Source organism: Cornus florida, unplaced genomic scaffold (genome assembly GCF_030987335.1).
Source record: "Cornus florida cultivar Cherokee Brave unplaced genomic scaffold, ASM3098733v1 CherokeeBrave_3.0.0_Hap2_Chr03, whole genome shotgun sequence".
NCBI classification, from domain to species: Eukaryota; Viridiplantae; Streptophyta; class Magnoliopsida; order Cornales; family Cornaceae; genus Cornus; species Cornus florida.
In genome coordinates this window covers 64,833,395-64,852,695 of record NW_026775573.1, presented here as the reverse complement: position 1 = coordinate 64,852,695, position 19,301 = coordinate 64,833,395, and the positions used below count along the sequence as shown (strand labels likewise).

Here is a 19,301-nt window from a genome sequence, read left to right as displayed (position 1 = left end):
TCAGGGGCTCTTTTTCTATTTTTCAAACTTGAAGGGGCGTCTTTATCCAAAAAATGGATAGCTTTCATCTATGTATTCTTTTACCTAACCTCAAGGGTGTGGCTATATTTTACTCTTAAAATTAAGACTTAACTCCAATTAATTATTATTTTCTAGGCAATTAATGTGAGCCCCGTCACAAATTCACAATGAAGCAATGAAATTTTTTCTTCAATTTATAAATTTTAACCGTTAAATAATTAGTTTATTTTAAAAAATACAAGAAGGTTATTCAAATGTGTTTTTGAATAAAAATAATATTAATATTTTAAAGAATAGAATAAAACTTTGTACACAATATAAAATTTAAGATAATATAGTGAAAAATATAAAAGGTAAAATTGAAGGTTTGTACTTTGTAGGAGGACTCAAAAGTAATATGAAAAGTAAATAATTTTATTTTTTTTGTTTTTTTCATTTTAGCACAAGCACATCGATATATTTTATTTTGTTTTATTTGTTTTTTATATTTATTTCTTATGAACGCATCTATGGTTTTATTATATTCTTTTCGTGCTCCTTAGGAAAGGTACTGAAAGTGCGCTATCAGACGTTTTAGGGTTTCTCTAATCACAATCAGTGAATCTCAGGTTCGATTCATGCCCCACTCTCTCTCTCTCTCTCTACATATGTGTGTATGTGAATCTATTCGTATTTGAGAATTTAAATTTTGACTTGCAGTGGAAGGCAGTGGGTGCCCTAGTTTCTCCGGAACTGATCGCTATAGATCAACCTAATTGAATCACTCCCTCCATTTCCAGGTAAATCTTTCTCTCAAAAGAATGAAATACGCAGTTTTATGAGCTTATCAGTCATATATATAATTTTTTTGTGTGGATTTGGTAGAGCTTTGAGAGATGACTCAAGACGTGGAGATGAAAGAGCTTCCAGCTCCAGCTGTTTCCAATTCCGTTTCTTCGACTTCTCCTTCTACTTTGCAGCGTAAGGAACAAACCATTTATACAACTATATATATATGTATGTATGTCTATATATATATATATATATATATATATATATATAATGTAAATTATAGTTTTCGTGGTATTGGGATTTCAGATGTGTGTCTATATAAACACATAAATAAAATATAGATTATGGTTTTCGTTCTTTATTATATGGGTGTATTGGGATTTCAGTTTTGAAGGAGATTGCATCACTCATTGAGACTGGCGCATATGCACGGGAGGTTCGTCGGATTGTCCGTGCCATACGCCAAACCATAGCATTGAGGCAGAAGCTGAAGGCCTCCGTGCTTTCTGCATTCTTGAACTTTGCCCTTACTCCTGGATCTGAGTTGCATGGCCGGTTATCCTCATATCTTCCCAAGGTTTGGTTCTTATCAGATTTTTCAAATTTTTAACAAGTACCCTTTATTGGTTGGCACATAGAACTCTCTGTTTACTTCTTAGGATACATGAGTTCCAGAAAGGTTGGTTCTTATCAGCTTTTTCGAATTTTTACCAAGTACCCTTTATTGGTTGGCACATAGAACTCCCTGTTTACTTCTTAGGATACATGAGTTCCAGAAAAAAGTCAGCAATCACATCATTAGAGCTTCCCTAGTGGTCATGTAGTAATGACGGATGTGAATTTCATTGCAATTGTATTTTTTTCTCCTCATGAATTATGTTGTTGTCTATTGAGTTAACTTTTTTTAAACATTCACAAACATGATGTTCACTTATAAATTTTGTTGAGAATTAACCACAACATACAGATAACTATTTGGAAACTTAAGTTTTTTGCCTTGATGCGTCTGTCTTCATGGCCAATGGCTGTTGGGAACATCAAATAGCACTGGGATGGCATCTGTAGGTTCTTTTATACTACCTAATTCAACACATGTACATATAGCTCCATTTAGCTGGAAATTTGAATAACTAGTTTTCAATGGTGATTGTGATTCTGGAAACAATTTGAATACGAGCAAAAACTTAACTTATATGAGATGACAAACATTAGAATCAGAAAGTCAAGCTTGAGTGTTAACCCTGTTTGTAGTTTGTTGGTGGCTTTTAAGGTTTAAACCTATGGTTTAATTGCCTGCTTGGTCCATTACAACAAATAAAGAGGAATTAGGATATCTCATTGGATGTTGCTGGAGTGCTGGACTGATGAATTTTGCAGACAAAGAGAGGTAAATTATTTCAAAATCCGGTAATATTGGGAATATAAAATGATTTGAATCTGGAATAAGATCTTAAAATTTGTGAATATTACAGACTTTGATTTTTTATCGAGAATAATGCGTTAAGCTACCTTGGATCAAATTAAGGCCGAGTGGTTAAAGGTCTGTGGTTTGAGACCAAGGTGGAGAGATAATCTCTATCTTCCAGTTGCTATTTTGCTGATGGTATTATCTTTTTCTATGGGGAGAGGAGTATATTAGAAGCCTCATATGTGTTTGGGGAAGTTTGAGATGGCATCCATTGGGAAGATGGATAGCATGAAGGAACTGGCGGTTACCTTTGGGTGTATCATAGTTTCTCTCCTCCTTCAGATTCGGGTCTTTTGTTTCTGATAAAAGAAAAAATGGTCTTTTGTTGGGATCATCCTTTAATGCTACAGTTACTTAGGATGCAGTATTGGAGAAATGTGAGAGAAGATTAGCAAATAGGAACCTGGAAGAGAAAGTACCTTTCAGGGTAGGACTTACAACCTTAATGTCCCTCTTTACAATTTCAGATTTCTTATGAAGAGGTTCGAAAAAATTTCAAGGCGACTTTTTGTTGGATAGCTAGAGGATGGGTTGAAGGGTCGCTTACTGGAATGGAATTTAGTGTGATTTTCAGTTAAATAGCTAAGTCTTAACTATTTAGAACATGGGTAATTCTAATGGAAGTCCTATCGAGGAAGTGAATGCGAAGACATGTAATAGATTGATGTAGATGAGAAGGGGGATTGCTGGAAGATATGGGGGTGATTGGTATGGGTCAGCTTCAAAGGTGGTTAACAGTCCTATCGGATTAGCTTGCTGAAGACATTGTGAAAGCTTATTAGATATGTTTGTTATACAAGAACAAAATGAGTTTGAAAAGAAATAATTATGGCCTATGTCACTTGGTCTCAGGTACGGTTGTTGTATACAGGTGCGTGTCTGGGGGTCAGGTTCATCCATTTATTAAATTATAGGATATGAAGAACTTATATAAAATAAAAATAAAAAATAAAAAAAAAGATATGAAGAATCGAATTAAATGTGTCCAAAAATCAGGTACAGCTACTTGGACACTATATACAAATATTGACGGACATAATTTTAGACTCATTGAAAAATATAAGTAAATTATTAACTAATCCAAATCAATCCTCATAGTAATTATTTCTGCTGGTTTTTATGCATTCTTTTGTTATTTTTGGGTGTCGTATTAATAGTAAACAAAAAAACTAATCAAATTTTTTTTTTTGGGTGTCGTATTAAAAAGCATCAATGTGACTATAAAGTAGGAAGTTGAAGGGATACATGATTTTCTAGAAATCTTCCATACACAATTTCAAATAAAAGGAAGTCTTTCATTATGTTGCTCAATACATCCAAATCAAAATTTGAATATTAATTTTTCAAAGCTAAAAAGGTAAACTGGACTGAGAAGATTCCCAACATCGAGTGGCATACCACTCATAAATAGTGTCAACGTGGCAGCATCACAACTATGAAAAATCTGATCAAGCCACGTATAAAAAAGAAAAAAGAAAAATCTAATAGAGCCATGCATGACAAAACCACTCTTTGACCAGTTTAAAAACTCATGCAAGCTAGTGCATGAACAGTCATGCATATTCAACCTCAAAAAATCACCATTTTTTAACCAGAGGTTATTTTTTCCCCCTCCCCTAGACGAGAAAGGCAAACAAAATACAGTCATCTGCATAAATTGCTTACCTTGTAGGCATGTCCGGTAGATATAATAGAGTGCCTGGCGTGTGTCTGTGTCAAGTCAACATGTACACCTTGGGTTTCAATGACGAGTTAAGGTAACATAGATTATGTCTGTTCTCTAATCATATCGATTTCCCCTTTCTGGTTGGTAGCACCTCTGTTACGTGGACTCTTCAAAAGTAGTGAAGTACCCGTGTCGGACACATATCCTTCGGGCATGGGTATGGGATATGTGTCTGACACTTTTGGTTAGACATGTACTTAAAAAACATATCATATCATTTAATTACATTATATTATTACTTTAAAATGAGTTAAATGCCTATATTGAACATTATATTATATAAAAATATTACTTTACTCTAGAAAATAAAACAAAATAATTAATAAAATGAATATTTAGCCGTGTCCATGTGTCGTTCTGTTTGGAGATTTGACACATCCGACGCATGGATACATACCCGTGTCTGACACCCATACCCGAGTCCATGTAACATAGGGTAGCACCCGCAAGAATTGACAGTTATATACACACACACAATAATTTTTTTTTTGATAAGTAAAAATATATTAGAAAAACGTTCAAAAGGGGAACGCATCCCTAATACAAGAGAAAAGATCTAAGGACCAATAGAATCCAAGAGATCAAAGAAATCATCAATCGAGGAGCATGTACTTCCTCTAACATAAAAGAATAAAGAACGAAGAATATGAATTTTTAAATTAGCTAAGGACGATTCTTTTCCTTCAAAGGATCTGTTATTTCTCTCACGCCACAAACACCACCAGACACAATGAGGAACAATCTTCCAATAAGCACGAGCTTGTTTCTTAACAAGACAGCTTTTCCAAGCGTTAATCAACTGAGAGGAGTGCTTAGGCATTACCCAAAAAATGCCGAAAATGCTGAAAATAAAACTCCAACAACCAAACGCCACAGGACAATGCAAAAGAATATGATCCACGGATTCACTATCGTCTTTGCATAAACAACACCAATTAACAATGATGTTACCTCTCTTTCTCAAATTGTCCAAAGTCAAAATCTTCCCCAATGTAGCTGTCCAAGCGAAGAACGCAATTCGAAGAGGGGCTTTAGAGCACCACACGGACTTCCAAGGAAACTCGGAACCAACGAAATTGGATAAATGAATAAACATAGAGTGGACATCATACCGACCATGAGCCAAAGGAACCCACAAAATATCATCACACCCTCTGCCAATATCCTTCTGCCTATACAAAATATCCAAAAAAGCAGAAACTTCCTCCATTTCCCAATCCTGAAAAGACCGCCTAAACCGCACATCCCACGTAACTCCATTGTTATCAAGATGATAACAATCAATCACGAAAACATGCTTATTAGTTGCAATGCTATAAAGCCTAGGAAATGAGTGTGAAAGCAACTGGTCGCCACACCAAAGATCCTCCCAAAAACGAACATGCCTGCCATTACGAACTTTGAATCTAATAAGAGTAGAGAAAACATCCCATCCCTTCCGAATAAATTTCCACAAACCAACGCCTCCCGTAATAGTAACTGGAAGAGATGACCAACCCCCACTCCCCTCACCAAAACGACACGAGACAACTCTTCTCCACTGACGATGTCGTTCCCTTCCAAATCGCCATAACCACTTTCCTAAGAGAGCACGATTAAAAGGAACAATTTTTCGAATGCCTAACCCTCCGAATCTCAATGGTTGGCAAACTTGATCCCAATTAACAAGATGATACTTAAACTCCTCTCCCCTTCCACCCCACAGAAAATCCCTCTGAATTTTTTCAATTCTATCAGCAACAGAACATGGAATTTGAAACAAAGACAAAAAATAGGTAGGAAGGGATGAAAGAGTACTCTTTATAAGGGTGACTTTCCCACCCTTAGATAGATACTGCTTTACACACACACAATAATTAGGATCTAGCGTTTCAGTAATACACATATACTGCTGATGTAGAGCTGGAAGAGAGGATAGAGAGGGAAGAAAAAAAGAATTGGGAGAGAAGATGTATTTTTAATCTCTATATAATATTTTTCAAAAGGTTAATCTCTTTAGAGTGATCTGCAGAATTAGGACAATTGTCTCTAGAGGTAGCAACAATTTCAACTTGAGAACTAGTAATTCTAAGGAAAAAGAAGTTTCAATTTCTAGTTCCCACCAGAGTGGATCCTTCATTGATTGTTTCCACTACCACAATAAGCGTCATATTGCCTCACATTGTCCCCATCGGACATTGACCATAGACACCAAGGTAAATGATACTGCAGAAGGGTAAGGTCTTGATTTTGTTGATGTCATTGAAGATCCTATAGAGTTTGTAGAGGAATTGAGGAAGATATTGAAAATGATGACACATGTATTAATGTTAAAGGTGCATTCTATCTACTTTAACAAGAGAGGATAATTGGAAGTGCACAAGAATCATTTATACATTTCTAAGATTTGGAGATAAAATTTACAAAATAGTCATTGATGGAGGAAGTTCAATGAATGTGGTCTCAAAATTAGGTGTTGCTCGGATGAAGGCGCACTAAGGTGCCAAAGGCCTTCTGGAGCCTAAGCGTATAAGGTGCGAGCCTGATTGAAGTAAGGCGCATGTATATAATAATGCATATTTAAACATATATTATTATATATATTCCTAATCAAGCAGTAGTTGCAGTTAATGTAAGTAGTGAACCATAAATTTATGAATTTAGTCAAATATTTCATAAGGTTAAACAATACGATATATGATACAAAACCTTTTAATTTAGTAGTCATTAAATAAAAAAGAAAATGAAATGAATAAATGATTAAAAAATACAAGGCATGCCTTTTTTAAGCTTGGAGCCTACTAAAACGCATGAGCCTGAGGGCTTTATGTGAGCTTGATTGAAGGGGCTTGGCCTGTAGTAGATTGAGGCGCTCTAGCTTAGCCTTGATGAGCCTGGGGATTTTTTGGAGCCTAGGCGCGCCTTTAACAACTATCTGAACCACACTCGCAACCATATAGGGTAGCTTGGTTAGAGAAGACCTATGTTACTTGGACATGCCATTGAAGTCCAAGGTGTCTGTATCAACACGACACGATGTGAACACTGTCATAAGATATGCGTCAAATGCTTTGTTGTATTACTAGACATGACTATGAGTGAATTTGTTGGAGTTGGATTGTATTTTGTTTGTCTTTCTTGTCTGCGTGAAGGGAAAAATCAACTCTACTTTGGATAAAAAATGGTGATTTTTTTAGATTGAAGATGTGTGGCTATTCACATGCTGGCTTGCATTAGTTTTCCATCTGGTCAAAAGATAGTGTTCATGCGCTTTGCAGGTATAATCAATGTGCTTGATAAAATTTTTAATGGTTGTGATGCTGCCACGTTGACATTAGTTGTAAGTGGTTTGCCACTCAATGTTGGGAATCTTCTAGGTCCATGTTATCTTTTCAGCTTCTACACTATTAATTGGTATGTGCTGACACCCACTACCTTGAGTAGCGTAATGGAAGACTTGTAAATATCTTGTATCCCTTCAACTTCATACTTCTTCAATCACTTTAATTATTTTAATACTGCACCTGGAAAAGCAAATCTTTTATATGGAAATCAAATATTTTGTATAATGTGTCATGCAGAATAAAATAACAAAAGAGTGTAATATAATTTCATGCAAATTAATCATTTAAATGTCTAAAAGCAAACTGATACATTAACCTAAGACAACGAAAGAATGCATAAAATATAGTGAACATAATTATTATGTGGATGGACTTAAATTTGTTAATAATTACACTTATATTCTTTAATGCTCTAGGTATCGGTATCCATTTTTTGGACACTTTTAATTCGAGTCCCTGTATCTTATTATTTGATAAGTGGATGAATTCGACCCCTAGATATGCACCCATATTCGGTAACATAGGACAATAATTCCTTATCAGTTTCAAAGGGGTGTTTGGTTCCTAACCAGATGGGTGAGTACTCTGATAAGATTTCACTGACGTCCTAACTATGGATGTCGCGGACATACTGATTTGGATGTGACCAATCATGGTAGAGAGAGTTTTTATATGTTCAAAATAAGGGTAGAACTATCATGTTAAGACCTGCAAAGCCCATACGAAAGATAGTAAGCCAAAAAATAGGTCATCCACTCAGCCTAGTGAGAAGAAACCCCTTCATATCCTGACCCGGAAAGAGTTTGAGAAAGAAGAAAAAAAATAAGGTTTTGTATTAGCCCTAGTTGCAATAGAAGTTCCTCGAGATCCCTCTAGTGAAGTGTTGGATTCCCTTCCGTTAGAAGTCAATAAATTGTTGCGTGAGTTTCAATATATGACACCAAAGGCATTACCTGATGAGTTACTGCCCACAAGGGATATTCAAAATGCAATTCATTTAGTCCCATAATCACAACTGTCTAATATGCCACCTTACTAATGAATTCTAAGGAAGCTGCTGAATTGAAACGGCAAGTTGATGTACTTGTTTAGAAAGGATTTATAATTTATTAGAGAGAGTCTTAGTCCACGTCATTCCTTCTACTTTAGCTGGTAAGAAAGATGGCTCTCAGAGTACTTATCAAAAAAAGAAAGAAAGATGGCTCTCGGAGAACGTTAGTAATTGTGCCATTAACAAGATCACAATCTCACAATCATGTACAAATTTTCTATACCTCAACTTGATGACATGTTAGATCAAATGGCAGGTTCACAGTGGTTCTCTAAAATTGATCTGTGCAGTAGTTAGCATCAAATCCGAATCAAATCGGGCGATGAACGAAAAACTGCCTTAAGACTCGAGATGAACTTTATGAGTGGTTAGTCATGCCCTTTGGATTGTCAAATGTATCGAGTACGTTTTGATGGCAATGACACTAGTGTTACGTCATTTCATAGGAAAGGTTTTGGTGGTTTACCTTTATGATGTTTTGATCTTAGCCGATTTAAAGTTCAACACTTGAGTCACCTTTGACAGTTCTTGAGATTCTACGAGTTGGGAAATTATATGTTAATCTCAAGAAATGTTATTTTCTAAAGACTCGAGTGATTTTCCTAGGATTTATCGTTTCTGTGCAAGGAATTGCGGCTGCCTCTGAGATTTCAAAAGCAATAAAGGAGTGTCCTGAACCTAAAACAATTTCTGAGATTCGTAGTTTTCATGGTTTGACTATTTCTGTAGACGTTTCAACTTTCATCTAGGATTTAGTTTCCTATCACAAACTATATGAAGAAATGGGAGTTCAAGAGGGCTAAAGCAGCAATATGAGCCTTTGAGGAGATTAAAAAGTAGATGACTGAGGTAAAAGTTCTCTGACACCCTAAATTCTCTAGAGTTTTTGAGGTTGCATGTGGTGCATCAGGAATGAGAATTGGAGGGTCTTATGTCAAGAGGGTTAGCCAGTCATGTATTTCATGAAAAGCTTAATGGCTAAAAAGAAATCTTCTACATATGAGAAAGAGTTTTATACTGTTTTATGGGCACTCTACCATTGGCCATAATATTTGTTACATCAAGAGTTTGTTTTGTACTCTGATCAACAAGCCTTGAGTTACCCCCAATCTTAACCAAAATTGTGAAATGGGTTGCTTTTATGCAAGAGTAAACCTTTGTACTCAATTGTTGGACTGGAATAGAAAATAAACAAGTTGATGCTCTTAGTCAAGTTATATTGGTTATTCAAGCCATCAGGGCTAGTTTGGTGTGCAGGAATAAAATGGAATGGAATGAGAATGGAAAAGGAATGGTCATTCTCATTCCATTGTTTGGTTTCAAACGTGAAATGATAAGGAATGGAATGCTTATTTCTATTCCAATGTTTGGCTGGAGCATCCTAAAACTAGAATGGAATGAATTTTTTTTTTCAAAATATTCCTATCAAATTTCAAAATTCAAAAAAACTAAAAATAAATAAGAATAAGAATTGTTCAACAGTTCAATTTGTAGTATGAATCCGCCAACATCAGTTATATCTTTGAGTTTTATCAATCTGCTTGATATCTCTAATGAACTTCTATGCATCTATCTCTATGGTGCTTACTATTTGAATTTCCATTCCCAAATCACAGATCTATCACCACCTTATCTGACCGGCAGTGTTTGAGACGGCGATAGAGATACCAAACCTCCTCTCCACTATTGCTACGACTGTGAATACTATATACCTTAATTATTCTATAAATCTCAAAAAGTTAGAAATTTTTTCTCTGATCATTTCATCGCTGTGTTCTTCAGCGGAATCGAATTCATCTGAATTCAATTCTTTGCCGGTGAAAACAACAATGAGATTGAATAAAGCATAGGCATCACAGCCCTCCGCCGCCGCCGCCCACCGGCAATGGTGACAGAGAAGGAAGACAGATATATAGTGGTGAGAGAGTGAAGTGTGGAACTGTGAGGGGAGAAGTGGAAGCAAAGGAAAGTTTTTTTAGGAGTGTCTGCCATTTATTGGAAAAGAGAGAGATGGTGGAGGAAGATGGCTGAGGGAGACGGTGGAGGAAGACGGCTGAGGGAGGCGGTGGCAGGTTGTCTCAGAGATTTCATGAGTCATGTGTGAGAGAAGTTTTTAGGTTAGAGGTTTTTTTTTTTTCTTTTTCTGTTTTACTCATATTTTGTTTTAATTTTTTTTGGGAATGGAATGGCCATTCCTTTGGTCAAGAAGTGGAATGGCCATTCCAACTTTTTGATGGAATGAGCATTCTCAGGGAATGAGTTGGAATGGTTATTCCACCTTTAAAATGCCACACCAAACAAGGGAAAAGTAATCAGAAGTTGGAATGGTCATTCCATTCTAGCCCATTCCAGCGCACCAAACTAGCCCCGAGTGTCAATGTCATAGGTTTTGAATGGATGAAGGATGAGTATTTTCTAGTTGTCCTAATTTTGGTGGGATCTTTCAAGAAATTCAAGAAGTTACTATAGAGATTATATTGACTTTGTAATCTGAGACATTTATCTATTTCGTGGGACAAGACTATGCTTTCCTCGTACCTCTATTAAAGACTTTTTAGACTGGAATTTACACGGAGAAGGAAATGCGTCATTTTGGTAGGGATAAGACAATTGCATTAGTGTAGGATAGATTTTATTGGCGTCTTTAAAGTTTACAGGTTGATATTGCTCGAATTGTATCCCAGTGTCCAACAAGTCAATTAGTGAAAGCTAAGAAAAGGAACACTTGATTGTATACCCCTCTACCTGTCCCGTGCACACCGTAGAAAGATCTTAGTATGTATTTTGTCTTAGGCTATGTTTGATACGGTGGGTTTGAAGGGAAATGATAACATTAGTTATGAAGGAAAAGGAAGGAAAGGGAAGGGAGGGATAATTTTAACCTTCTATTGTGTTTGGTTGATTAATGAAGGAAAAGAAGGGGAAGGATAATAATCATGTTTGGGAAAAGAAGGGGAAAGAAAGGAAAGGGAATTATTTTAATAAATTGACTATTATACCCTTTTATATTTTTAAATATATATATATATATAGTCTCCTATACCTGCACAAGAAAACTCCTATACCTGATGGGCCACAAGAAAAGAAAAGAAAAAAATTAGGGCAAATCATGTCAGCCTCCCCAATCTCGCCTCCATTATTCTCGTTCTCAACTCTGAACTTGCCCCCACCCCCCCCCCCCCCCCCCCTTCCCCTTCCCCTTCTGCACTACAAGAATCAGAAGTTCAAAACCCATATATTTCAGTTTATCTATCTGTCTACAAGAATCAAAAGTTCAAAACCTGTATCGGTATATCATTTCAGATTGTTCAGAAAATCAAAACCCATATCTTTCAGTTTCCATTGCCGCTGTTCCAGTTCGGGTTCACCGTTCGCAAGCTTCAGCTGCTGGCCCGCCGTCTCTCATTCTCTCTGCAACTGCTAACTTGTATGTATATTGTTTTGCAAACTTGTGTAATCTTGAGGGTAAAATTGGCATCATAACTCCTCCATCAGCCATTGCCTTCACTTTCCTTCCATTTCCTCCCATTTTTGGGAGGATAAGAAAACTACTGTATAAACCTATACATAACCCTCCAAAGCCTTCCCTCTCCTTTCTTTTCCTTCCACCCATTTTAGCCAAACACAATTATTTAAACACCCTCCATCACCTTCCCTTCCCTTTCCTCCCTTTTCCATCGCACCAAACTGACCCTTAGTTTACCTAAAATAGTTAGAGGACATGATTCTATTTTAGTTGCTGTGGATGGCACATTTCACTTATCAAAAAAAAAAAAAAAAAAGATGGCTGGCACATTTCACTCCATGGTAAAACAGTCGATGCCTCACATATGGAAAAGTTGTTCTGTAAAGGGATCAATCAGCTTTACGGATTACCCACTTTCCTTGTGTTTGATAGAGTGGTTAAGTTTGTAAGTTGCCTTTGGAACACTTTAGAAACTTTTTGGGACTATATGAAATTTTCCTATGCTTTTCACCTTCAGATTGATGGTTGTTTATCGAAGTCTAGGAGATTTGCTTAGGTGTCTTGTTGGAGAACGCTCGGGTACGTGGGATTAATTGTTGCCAACCGCTGAGTTGGCATACAATAGTTCAGTCAGTAGGTCCAATGCTAAGAGTCCCTTTGAGATCATGTATGTTTTCTCTCTCTCTCTCACCATCCTGGACCTTATTCCTTTGCCTCCTGATATCCTTTTGAGTCTGTTGATTCATTTGCCCAGCATATCTGTGACATTCATGCTGATATATGATGAAAAATTGCTTTAAGTAATGAAAATTAAAAACATTGCTGTAAATCCTCATTGTAGGAACGAGGAATTTAATAAAGGAGATTATGTTTTGTCTTGTATACGTCCAGAATGTTACCCTAAAAATTCCTTCAAGGAATTGCATGCATGAGCCAATTGACCATTCCGTGTTATTCATACGTTAGGGCCTAGTGCATATATACTTGACTTACAATAAGATATGAGTATTAGTTTAGTTTTCAGCATAGAGGATTTGTTTCCTTATCGAAACACCTTTGAGCGTCCTACTTTTCCAGCAGTTACATCCACAGGTGGGGTTCCATCTTTTTCACACATGAGACTCTATTATTTGTTGTTTTTAGTTATATCCATCTATATGATATGAAGATTTATCTGTTATTCTCTTATTATATATTTGCTTGTACAAACTAGAAACTTTTTCATGCTGGGTGGTCTCTTTGCTGTCATCCATTTAAGTACGAACATCCGTTTACTTCTTTCAATGTACGAGTTATTTTATATGAATTTTCTCAAATATATTATTCTGCCCTTAAATGAACTATTGTGCTTTTAGTTATGCATGGGGATCCTCTCATGGCTTTGTCTACAAGATTGCATCCATGTCAAACACTGACCAGCGACACCTTGTCTTTTACATTGGCAATAACAGGGAGAAGAAAAGACTCCCGTTTGCATCCAACAGTGTTCAATTTCTTGTATCTTCTTAGTTATATTTTCTTATACAAACGAGAAGTGTTTTTTTTGGTGTGAAATGGTCTCTTTGCCTTTATCCAGTCAAGTACTGATAGCACTAATCTGTATATGTGTCTATGTTGGAGTATTTTATATAGATTCTATCTATTATTATTTTCTGCCCTTTTTTTTTTTTGATAAGTAATAAAAAATTAAATTATTATTTTCTGCCCTTAAATGAACTGAAAGCTTTTAATTGTATGTGGGAGCCTCCTACTGCTGTCTAACAGTATGTGTCCATTTCAAACTGACCAGCATCCCTTGCCTTTTCAATTGGCAAGAATGCTGACCAGCTTATAAGACTCCCTGTTTGCATCCAACAATGCTCATCCTCTTGATTCACAAAACTATACACAATCACCATCAGGCATCCTCTTATCTTGGTTGTCTAACCACTAAGCGACTTATTGTGGAATTTAGCAGTGGTCCTATAACTGTTATAAACACCACTTTAAACTCGATCAACTTGGTAAGACTTCATATTCATTACATCCGGTGTTGGCTTGGTGAATCATTTTTATTCATATATAGCTTTATCCAGGGCCACATCTTCTAATAATAGCTGGGCTTACTGCAAGAAAATTGGAAAATGGGCAAATTGTGCTAGTGGTTATGTGCCTCTTCTAATGGTCATTACTTCTGTAATTTAAGATGTTCTGCTTCCGAATACTTGTACTAGTAGTAGTATATATGTCATCAAGTCCCATTGTGATATTAATCCTATTACATTTTGATGTGAAAATGTTATAGTGATATCAATTTATATGGATACCTGAAGAGGGATCTTTCATTATAAAACAATCACAAAAAGGATAATCGCTGAGCTCACAATTTCCATCTCTGTTTCAATAGTTAAAACTTCATGTTAGTATCCATTAATAATACTACAAATTTCATACTTCCTTCTTTTTGCGACCTTAATTTTTCAAGTTTAAATGTTGTTTTATAGGAAGATGAGCATGAGATGGAAGTTGATACGGCAACATCAGCTACTCAAGCTTCTGTGAAACATTCTTTGCCTGAGCTTGAGATTTACTGCTACTTGGGTGTGCTAATATTTTTAATTGATCAGAAGCAATACACTGAGGTATAACACTGTATGGTTATGTCAAAGGTTGCAAATCGTTTACTAATCATTGTAACACTTGATAAACTTCAGTAGTGTTATTGTTGTCCTTCAGGCTAAAGCATGTTCCTCAGCAAGCATTGCCAGGCTGAAGAACCTGAATAGGCGAACTGTTGATGTTCTAGCTGCCCGGCTCTACTTCTATTACTCTCTTAGTTATGAACTTACTGGTGATTTAGCTGACATTCGGGGGTGAGTTCTTTATTAATATGAATTCCCTAATATTAGCTGCATCATCTGCGATATTTGTTGGCGAATAATGCGTACTTGCATGTTCCAGAAAGACAACAGGATTGGAGTTGAATACTGTTTTATCTGTTTTCTTGGTATGCATGCATTGTATAACCTCTTTTGCGTTCACCTTCTTTTTGTCTAATCTGTTCTTCTTTTTTCAACAGTAACCTCCTTGCTTTGCACCGGATCGCAACATTGCGCCATGACGAGTTGGGTCAGGTTTGTTTTCAAATGAATTAGCAATCATTTAATGTCCTAATATTTGTGTCTTATCTTTTTGGTTCAATGGTGCTATGCAGGAAACACTTCTCAACCTGCTACTTCGCAATTACCTGCACTACAACTTATATGATCAGGCAGAGAAGCTGAGGTCAAAGGCACCCCGTTTTGAAGCTCATTCTAATCAGCAGGTAACTCCTATTATCGTTCTCACCAATTTGAAGGCACACCAATTTGTGTGGAATATGGTTCAGTTATCTGGTAAATACTCGGTTGCATTGCTACATATACAACTGTCTGACTTGGACATATATGATTTTGTTTAACCTTGAATTAGGTTTGGTTGCCTCAAGCTTCCAATTACATGGTCAGTACATAGCCGATGCGAGGTTGTCAGATTTGTTTTTTCAGGACCCAAGGATTGAATTGAGAAGGTAGGAACTTACAAGGGGAAAACAATAATAGTAATATACATTTACATAAACACGCGTGTGTGGAATAAGAGAGAGATAGGGGGTGCTAAACATTTAAGTCAAATTATGGATCTTTTTGAGAAATACTAAAACAAAATAATAAGAAGTTACAAATTCAAACAAGAGGAAAAAAAAAAAAAAAAAGGTCATTTCCCAGTGTAGTCTCAGTTATTGAGGATGCTTGGAGGGAGTAGATTGGATACGGACTTAACCTTTGGCATTATTGTTGTACCAAGTGGCTGGAACATGCTTATAGTCCTAGCTTTTACCACTGAACTTGGCAATCACCCCCATTCAAGCAAGAGAAACACGAAGAAAATTTAGAAATTTGAAAGTGTGCAGATAAGTAGATTTTTTTTAGTGAAAGAACATTATAAATGACCACTAAACCCACATAAGCTCTCCAAAGTGCACATCATAAAAGAAGCATACGTGCTGGATCAAGGCCTCTATGCTAGATGGCAATAAGAATCCAGTTCTGTTGTGCTAGTCTACCTCCTATATTAATGGGAGGAGGAGTTGAATCTTTGATAGACACATCAAGTGTGTTTTATTTATTTATTAATTATTATTATTATTATTATTTTGGTTTTTTACACATAAAAGAAGTCATTGTTATTCTCTTTTCTACTATTTTATACATGTGTTTCCCTTGGCTGTTTGGTATTATACTTCTACTTTCATAGAGATCAGAGGGGTGGTTTTGATAGCCCTACTGCTGTGTTGAGAGACTGAAGAAGAACCTTAGATACAGTTTCCTTCCATATTTTGGGATCAGTATATTATATTTATGCATGTGTGTGTACTTTGGTGGCTGGTCCTCATTATTATCAACGGTTCTGGTCACTTCTGGCCTCCTTACCTTTGCACATCAGAATCTTTATACTCTGCAATGTCACTTCTGGCCTCCTTACCTTTGCACATTAGTATCTTTATACTCTGCAATCTATTATTTCCTGACACTGACCATTCTCATTGCAGTTTTGCCGGTACCTGTTTTATCTTGGAAAAATTAGGACAATTCAGTTGGAATATACAGATGCAAAAGAATCCCTCCTGCAAGCTGCTCGGAAAGCCCCTGTTGCAGCTCTTGGTTTTCGAGTTCAATGCAACAAGTGGGCTGTGATAGTCCGCCTTCTGCTAGGAGAAATACCCGAGAGGACTGTTTTCATGCAGAAAGGCATGGAGAAGGCTTTGAGGCCATACTTTGAGCTTACAAATGTGAGTCTGCGTTTATCAAACTTGAGTATCTTTCCTTTTTGTCTCTTCCTCCAAGAATCATGTCTGAAACTATTGATGATTGAAGATTGCCGTGTTTTGCTATAATAAATATTCTTCTACAAATTATGGATGTTTATCATTTGAGGACGGAGAGTTAGATGGTAATACCCTTTGTAGCTGGTTCTTTCAAGAAAAGAGCAGCATTTCTATTGTTGTTGGTAGATACATGTGTCAGTTATTTTGTCTAAACTTTAGGTTCTTAGAATTCTTATTTCAAATTTTCTTACAGCATAAAACCGTCATTTGATGCAGTTGGTCCTTATAATAGCGTCTGAGCGTTGGGTCACATGTTGTCTCAACAGACTCAACAAGTTTTTGCCAATGACTAGTAGTATATGTGGGTTTTTTCAGGCTGTTCGGATTGGAGATCTGGAGCTGTTTAGATCTGTTGCGGAGAAGTTCTCCAGTACTTTCAGTTCAGACCGGACCCACAATTTGATCGTTAGGCTGCGGCATAATGTTATAAGGACAGGGCTACGTAACATCAGCATATCTTATTCTCGCATCTCACTGGCTGATGTAGCAAAAAAACTGAGATTGGACTCCGCAAACCCTGTTGCTGATGCTGAAAGTATCGTCTCCAAGGCAATCCGAGATGGTGCAATTGATGCCACGGTAGATCATGCTAATGGGTGGATGGTATCAAAGGAGACTGGGGACATCTACTCTACAAATGAACCTCAAATTGCGTTCAACTCGAGGATTGCCTTTTGCCTTAACATGCATAATGAGGCAGTGCGTGCACTTCGATTTCCGCCTAATTCCCATAAGGAGAAGGAAAGTGCCGAGAAGAGGAGAGAGAGGCAACAACAGGAGCAAGAGCTTGCAAAGCATATAGCCGAAGAGGATGATGATGAGTTCTAGTGGAGCAATGATCTTCAAAGACATCTGATTGACTATGCAATTATTTCTTTTGGTAGTGCAGCAACTTCCTTTGATATTCCCTAGTAAGAAATCTCAGTTTTCATGGACTGAATGACTATAATTCGCTTTCACTTCTAAAATATGCAATTGGATGTCATTACTGCTCTGCTATTCGGGATTGTATTCCCGGTGCTCATCCTATCCCCCGATTCATTCATCTTTTTTTTTTTTTTCCTAGAATTTCCTGTTCAGGATGAATTTTAATGGTCAATAGAGGTACCATCTTATTGCATCAATTTTTTTGGACGCTAGTGTATACTTGCTTCAAAGGAAGGTAATAGGAGGCATGACTGCTCTACTCGACTTCTCATTAGTGAAAGAGCATGATTAAGTTGCGTATGTGGGAGAAAAAAGTTGCGTATTTTTTATTTCTTGTTTTTTGTGGTTTCTGGAAATTTACTTTCAGATTCTGTGTGGTATTCAAGTTCCTATGCAGTTATAACAAAGGGTACTAAAAGGTAATGATCAATCACTATTTGAGAGTAGTGGTGGAGACAGTGATGCCATCAAACCCCCAAGGTGGTTTGACTCTGGTGGGTAAGCACTTGTTCTGGTCTCTTGAAGCATCTGTTCAACTCCTCTTGCGTGTACACAATTCTTGGTGTGTTCTCTTTAATTTAAATTTTTGATTGTTTTATAAATGTGATAAAAGTACAAGATGCCTAAGGGACATACCCCTTAGAAACAAACACAAGTCAAGGAAAAAGCCCATTTCCAATAGGGCTCAGAGCATAAAATCCTAATGCACAACATAAAAACAAAGAAAAAATAAGAAGCATGTCCTCAAGAGTGCACTTCATAGAGGCATGGACCACTTTGTTGTCTACCCCAACCCCTCACTCCAAGCAGCAACAGCAAAACGGCAAGGACAGTATAGGTGATTATCATCATCCAGAGCAGCATAGTAGTTATGACAAATTGAGGTCAACACTATACCTCTTCTCTGTAGGTGAACAAATGTCAAATTCCTATGTTGAAGTATTAATGAAACAACCACAGCAACTCTAGGCCTACAGAATTTCCCACATAACTTAGACCAAGGCAAAGGTTGAGACTGCACTCTATAGGCATTCCAACCTGACTTAGGGTGTGGTGCCAAATTTTCTCCCTTGCATGATCCTTGGTGTGATGGCATGTCCCTTGTCCAAAGATATGGTGCTACTATGTTCAGACGGCTGCATCATTAAGCCAGGCTTAGCTCCATTATAACATATGGTCAATGGAATTTTGGGTATAATGGAATGGTATGCTGATGCTAAGTTGGGTATAAAGATGATAGGAAGGGAATCTAAAAGGGATGGATGAGGGGTGCATGAAAAATCTTTTAAACCAGTGAACCAGTTGATTTCAAAGTAATGAATGGTTCAATTTTGGTTCCAAAAACCAAGGAACAGTAAGTTTTGGTTTAGGTTATGCGTAAATTTGTTTTACTTTGGCTGTTATGAAGAGTTGCCTACAAGTCCTTATAAGCTCAAGACCCTCAGGGACAAGAAGTTGCCTACAAGTCCTTATAAGCTCAAGACCCTCAGGGACAAGAATCTAAACCCCCCGCTGCGGCGCGTGAACGATGGGGGGACCAGTAATGACTTGGATCTGGACAACATCTGGATGATTGCTTGGCACACAATGGATCAAAGACTGGGCCTGCTCTGATACCACTTGTAATGGTTTGTGTGATTATCAT

The 19,301-nt window shown here is 36.9% G+C and overlaps 1 protein-coding gene across 1 annotated transcript; it reads left to right on the top strand.

The window, feature by feature from the left end:
• The first annotated feature begins 511 nt into the window (after nucleotides 1–511).
• On the top strand, nucleotides 512–17,930 carry LOC132300692 (probable 26S proteasome non-ATPase regulatory subunit 3). The gene is made up of 10 exons (XM_059797889.1): nucleotides 512–629; nucleotides 721–800; nucleotides 886–981; nucleotides 1,179–1,369; nucleotides 14,310–14,447; nucleotides 14,542–14,678; nucleotides 14,885–14,939; nucleotides 15,020–15,130; nucleotides 16,394–16,633; nucleotides 17,045–17,930. Exons 3-10 carry the CDS (start codon nucleotides 897–899, stop codon nucleotides 17,555–17,557), a joined length of 1,470 nt encoding a protein of 489 aa, XP_059653872.1. The 5' UTR covers nucleotides 512–629; nucleotides 721–800; nucleotides 886–896; the 3' UTR covers nucleotides 17,558–17,930.
• Nucleotides 17,931–19,301: the final 1,371 nt, after the last annotated feature.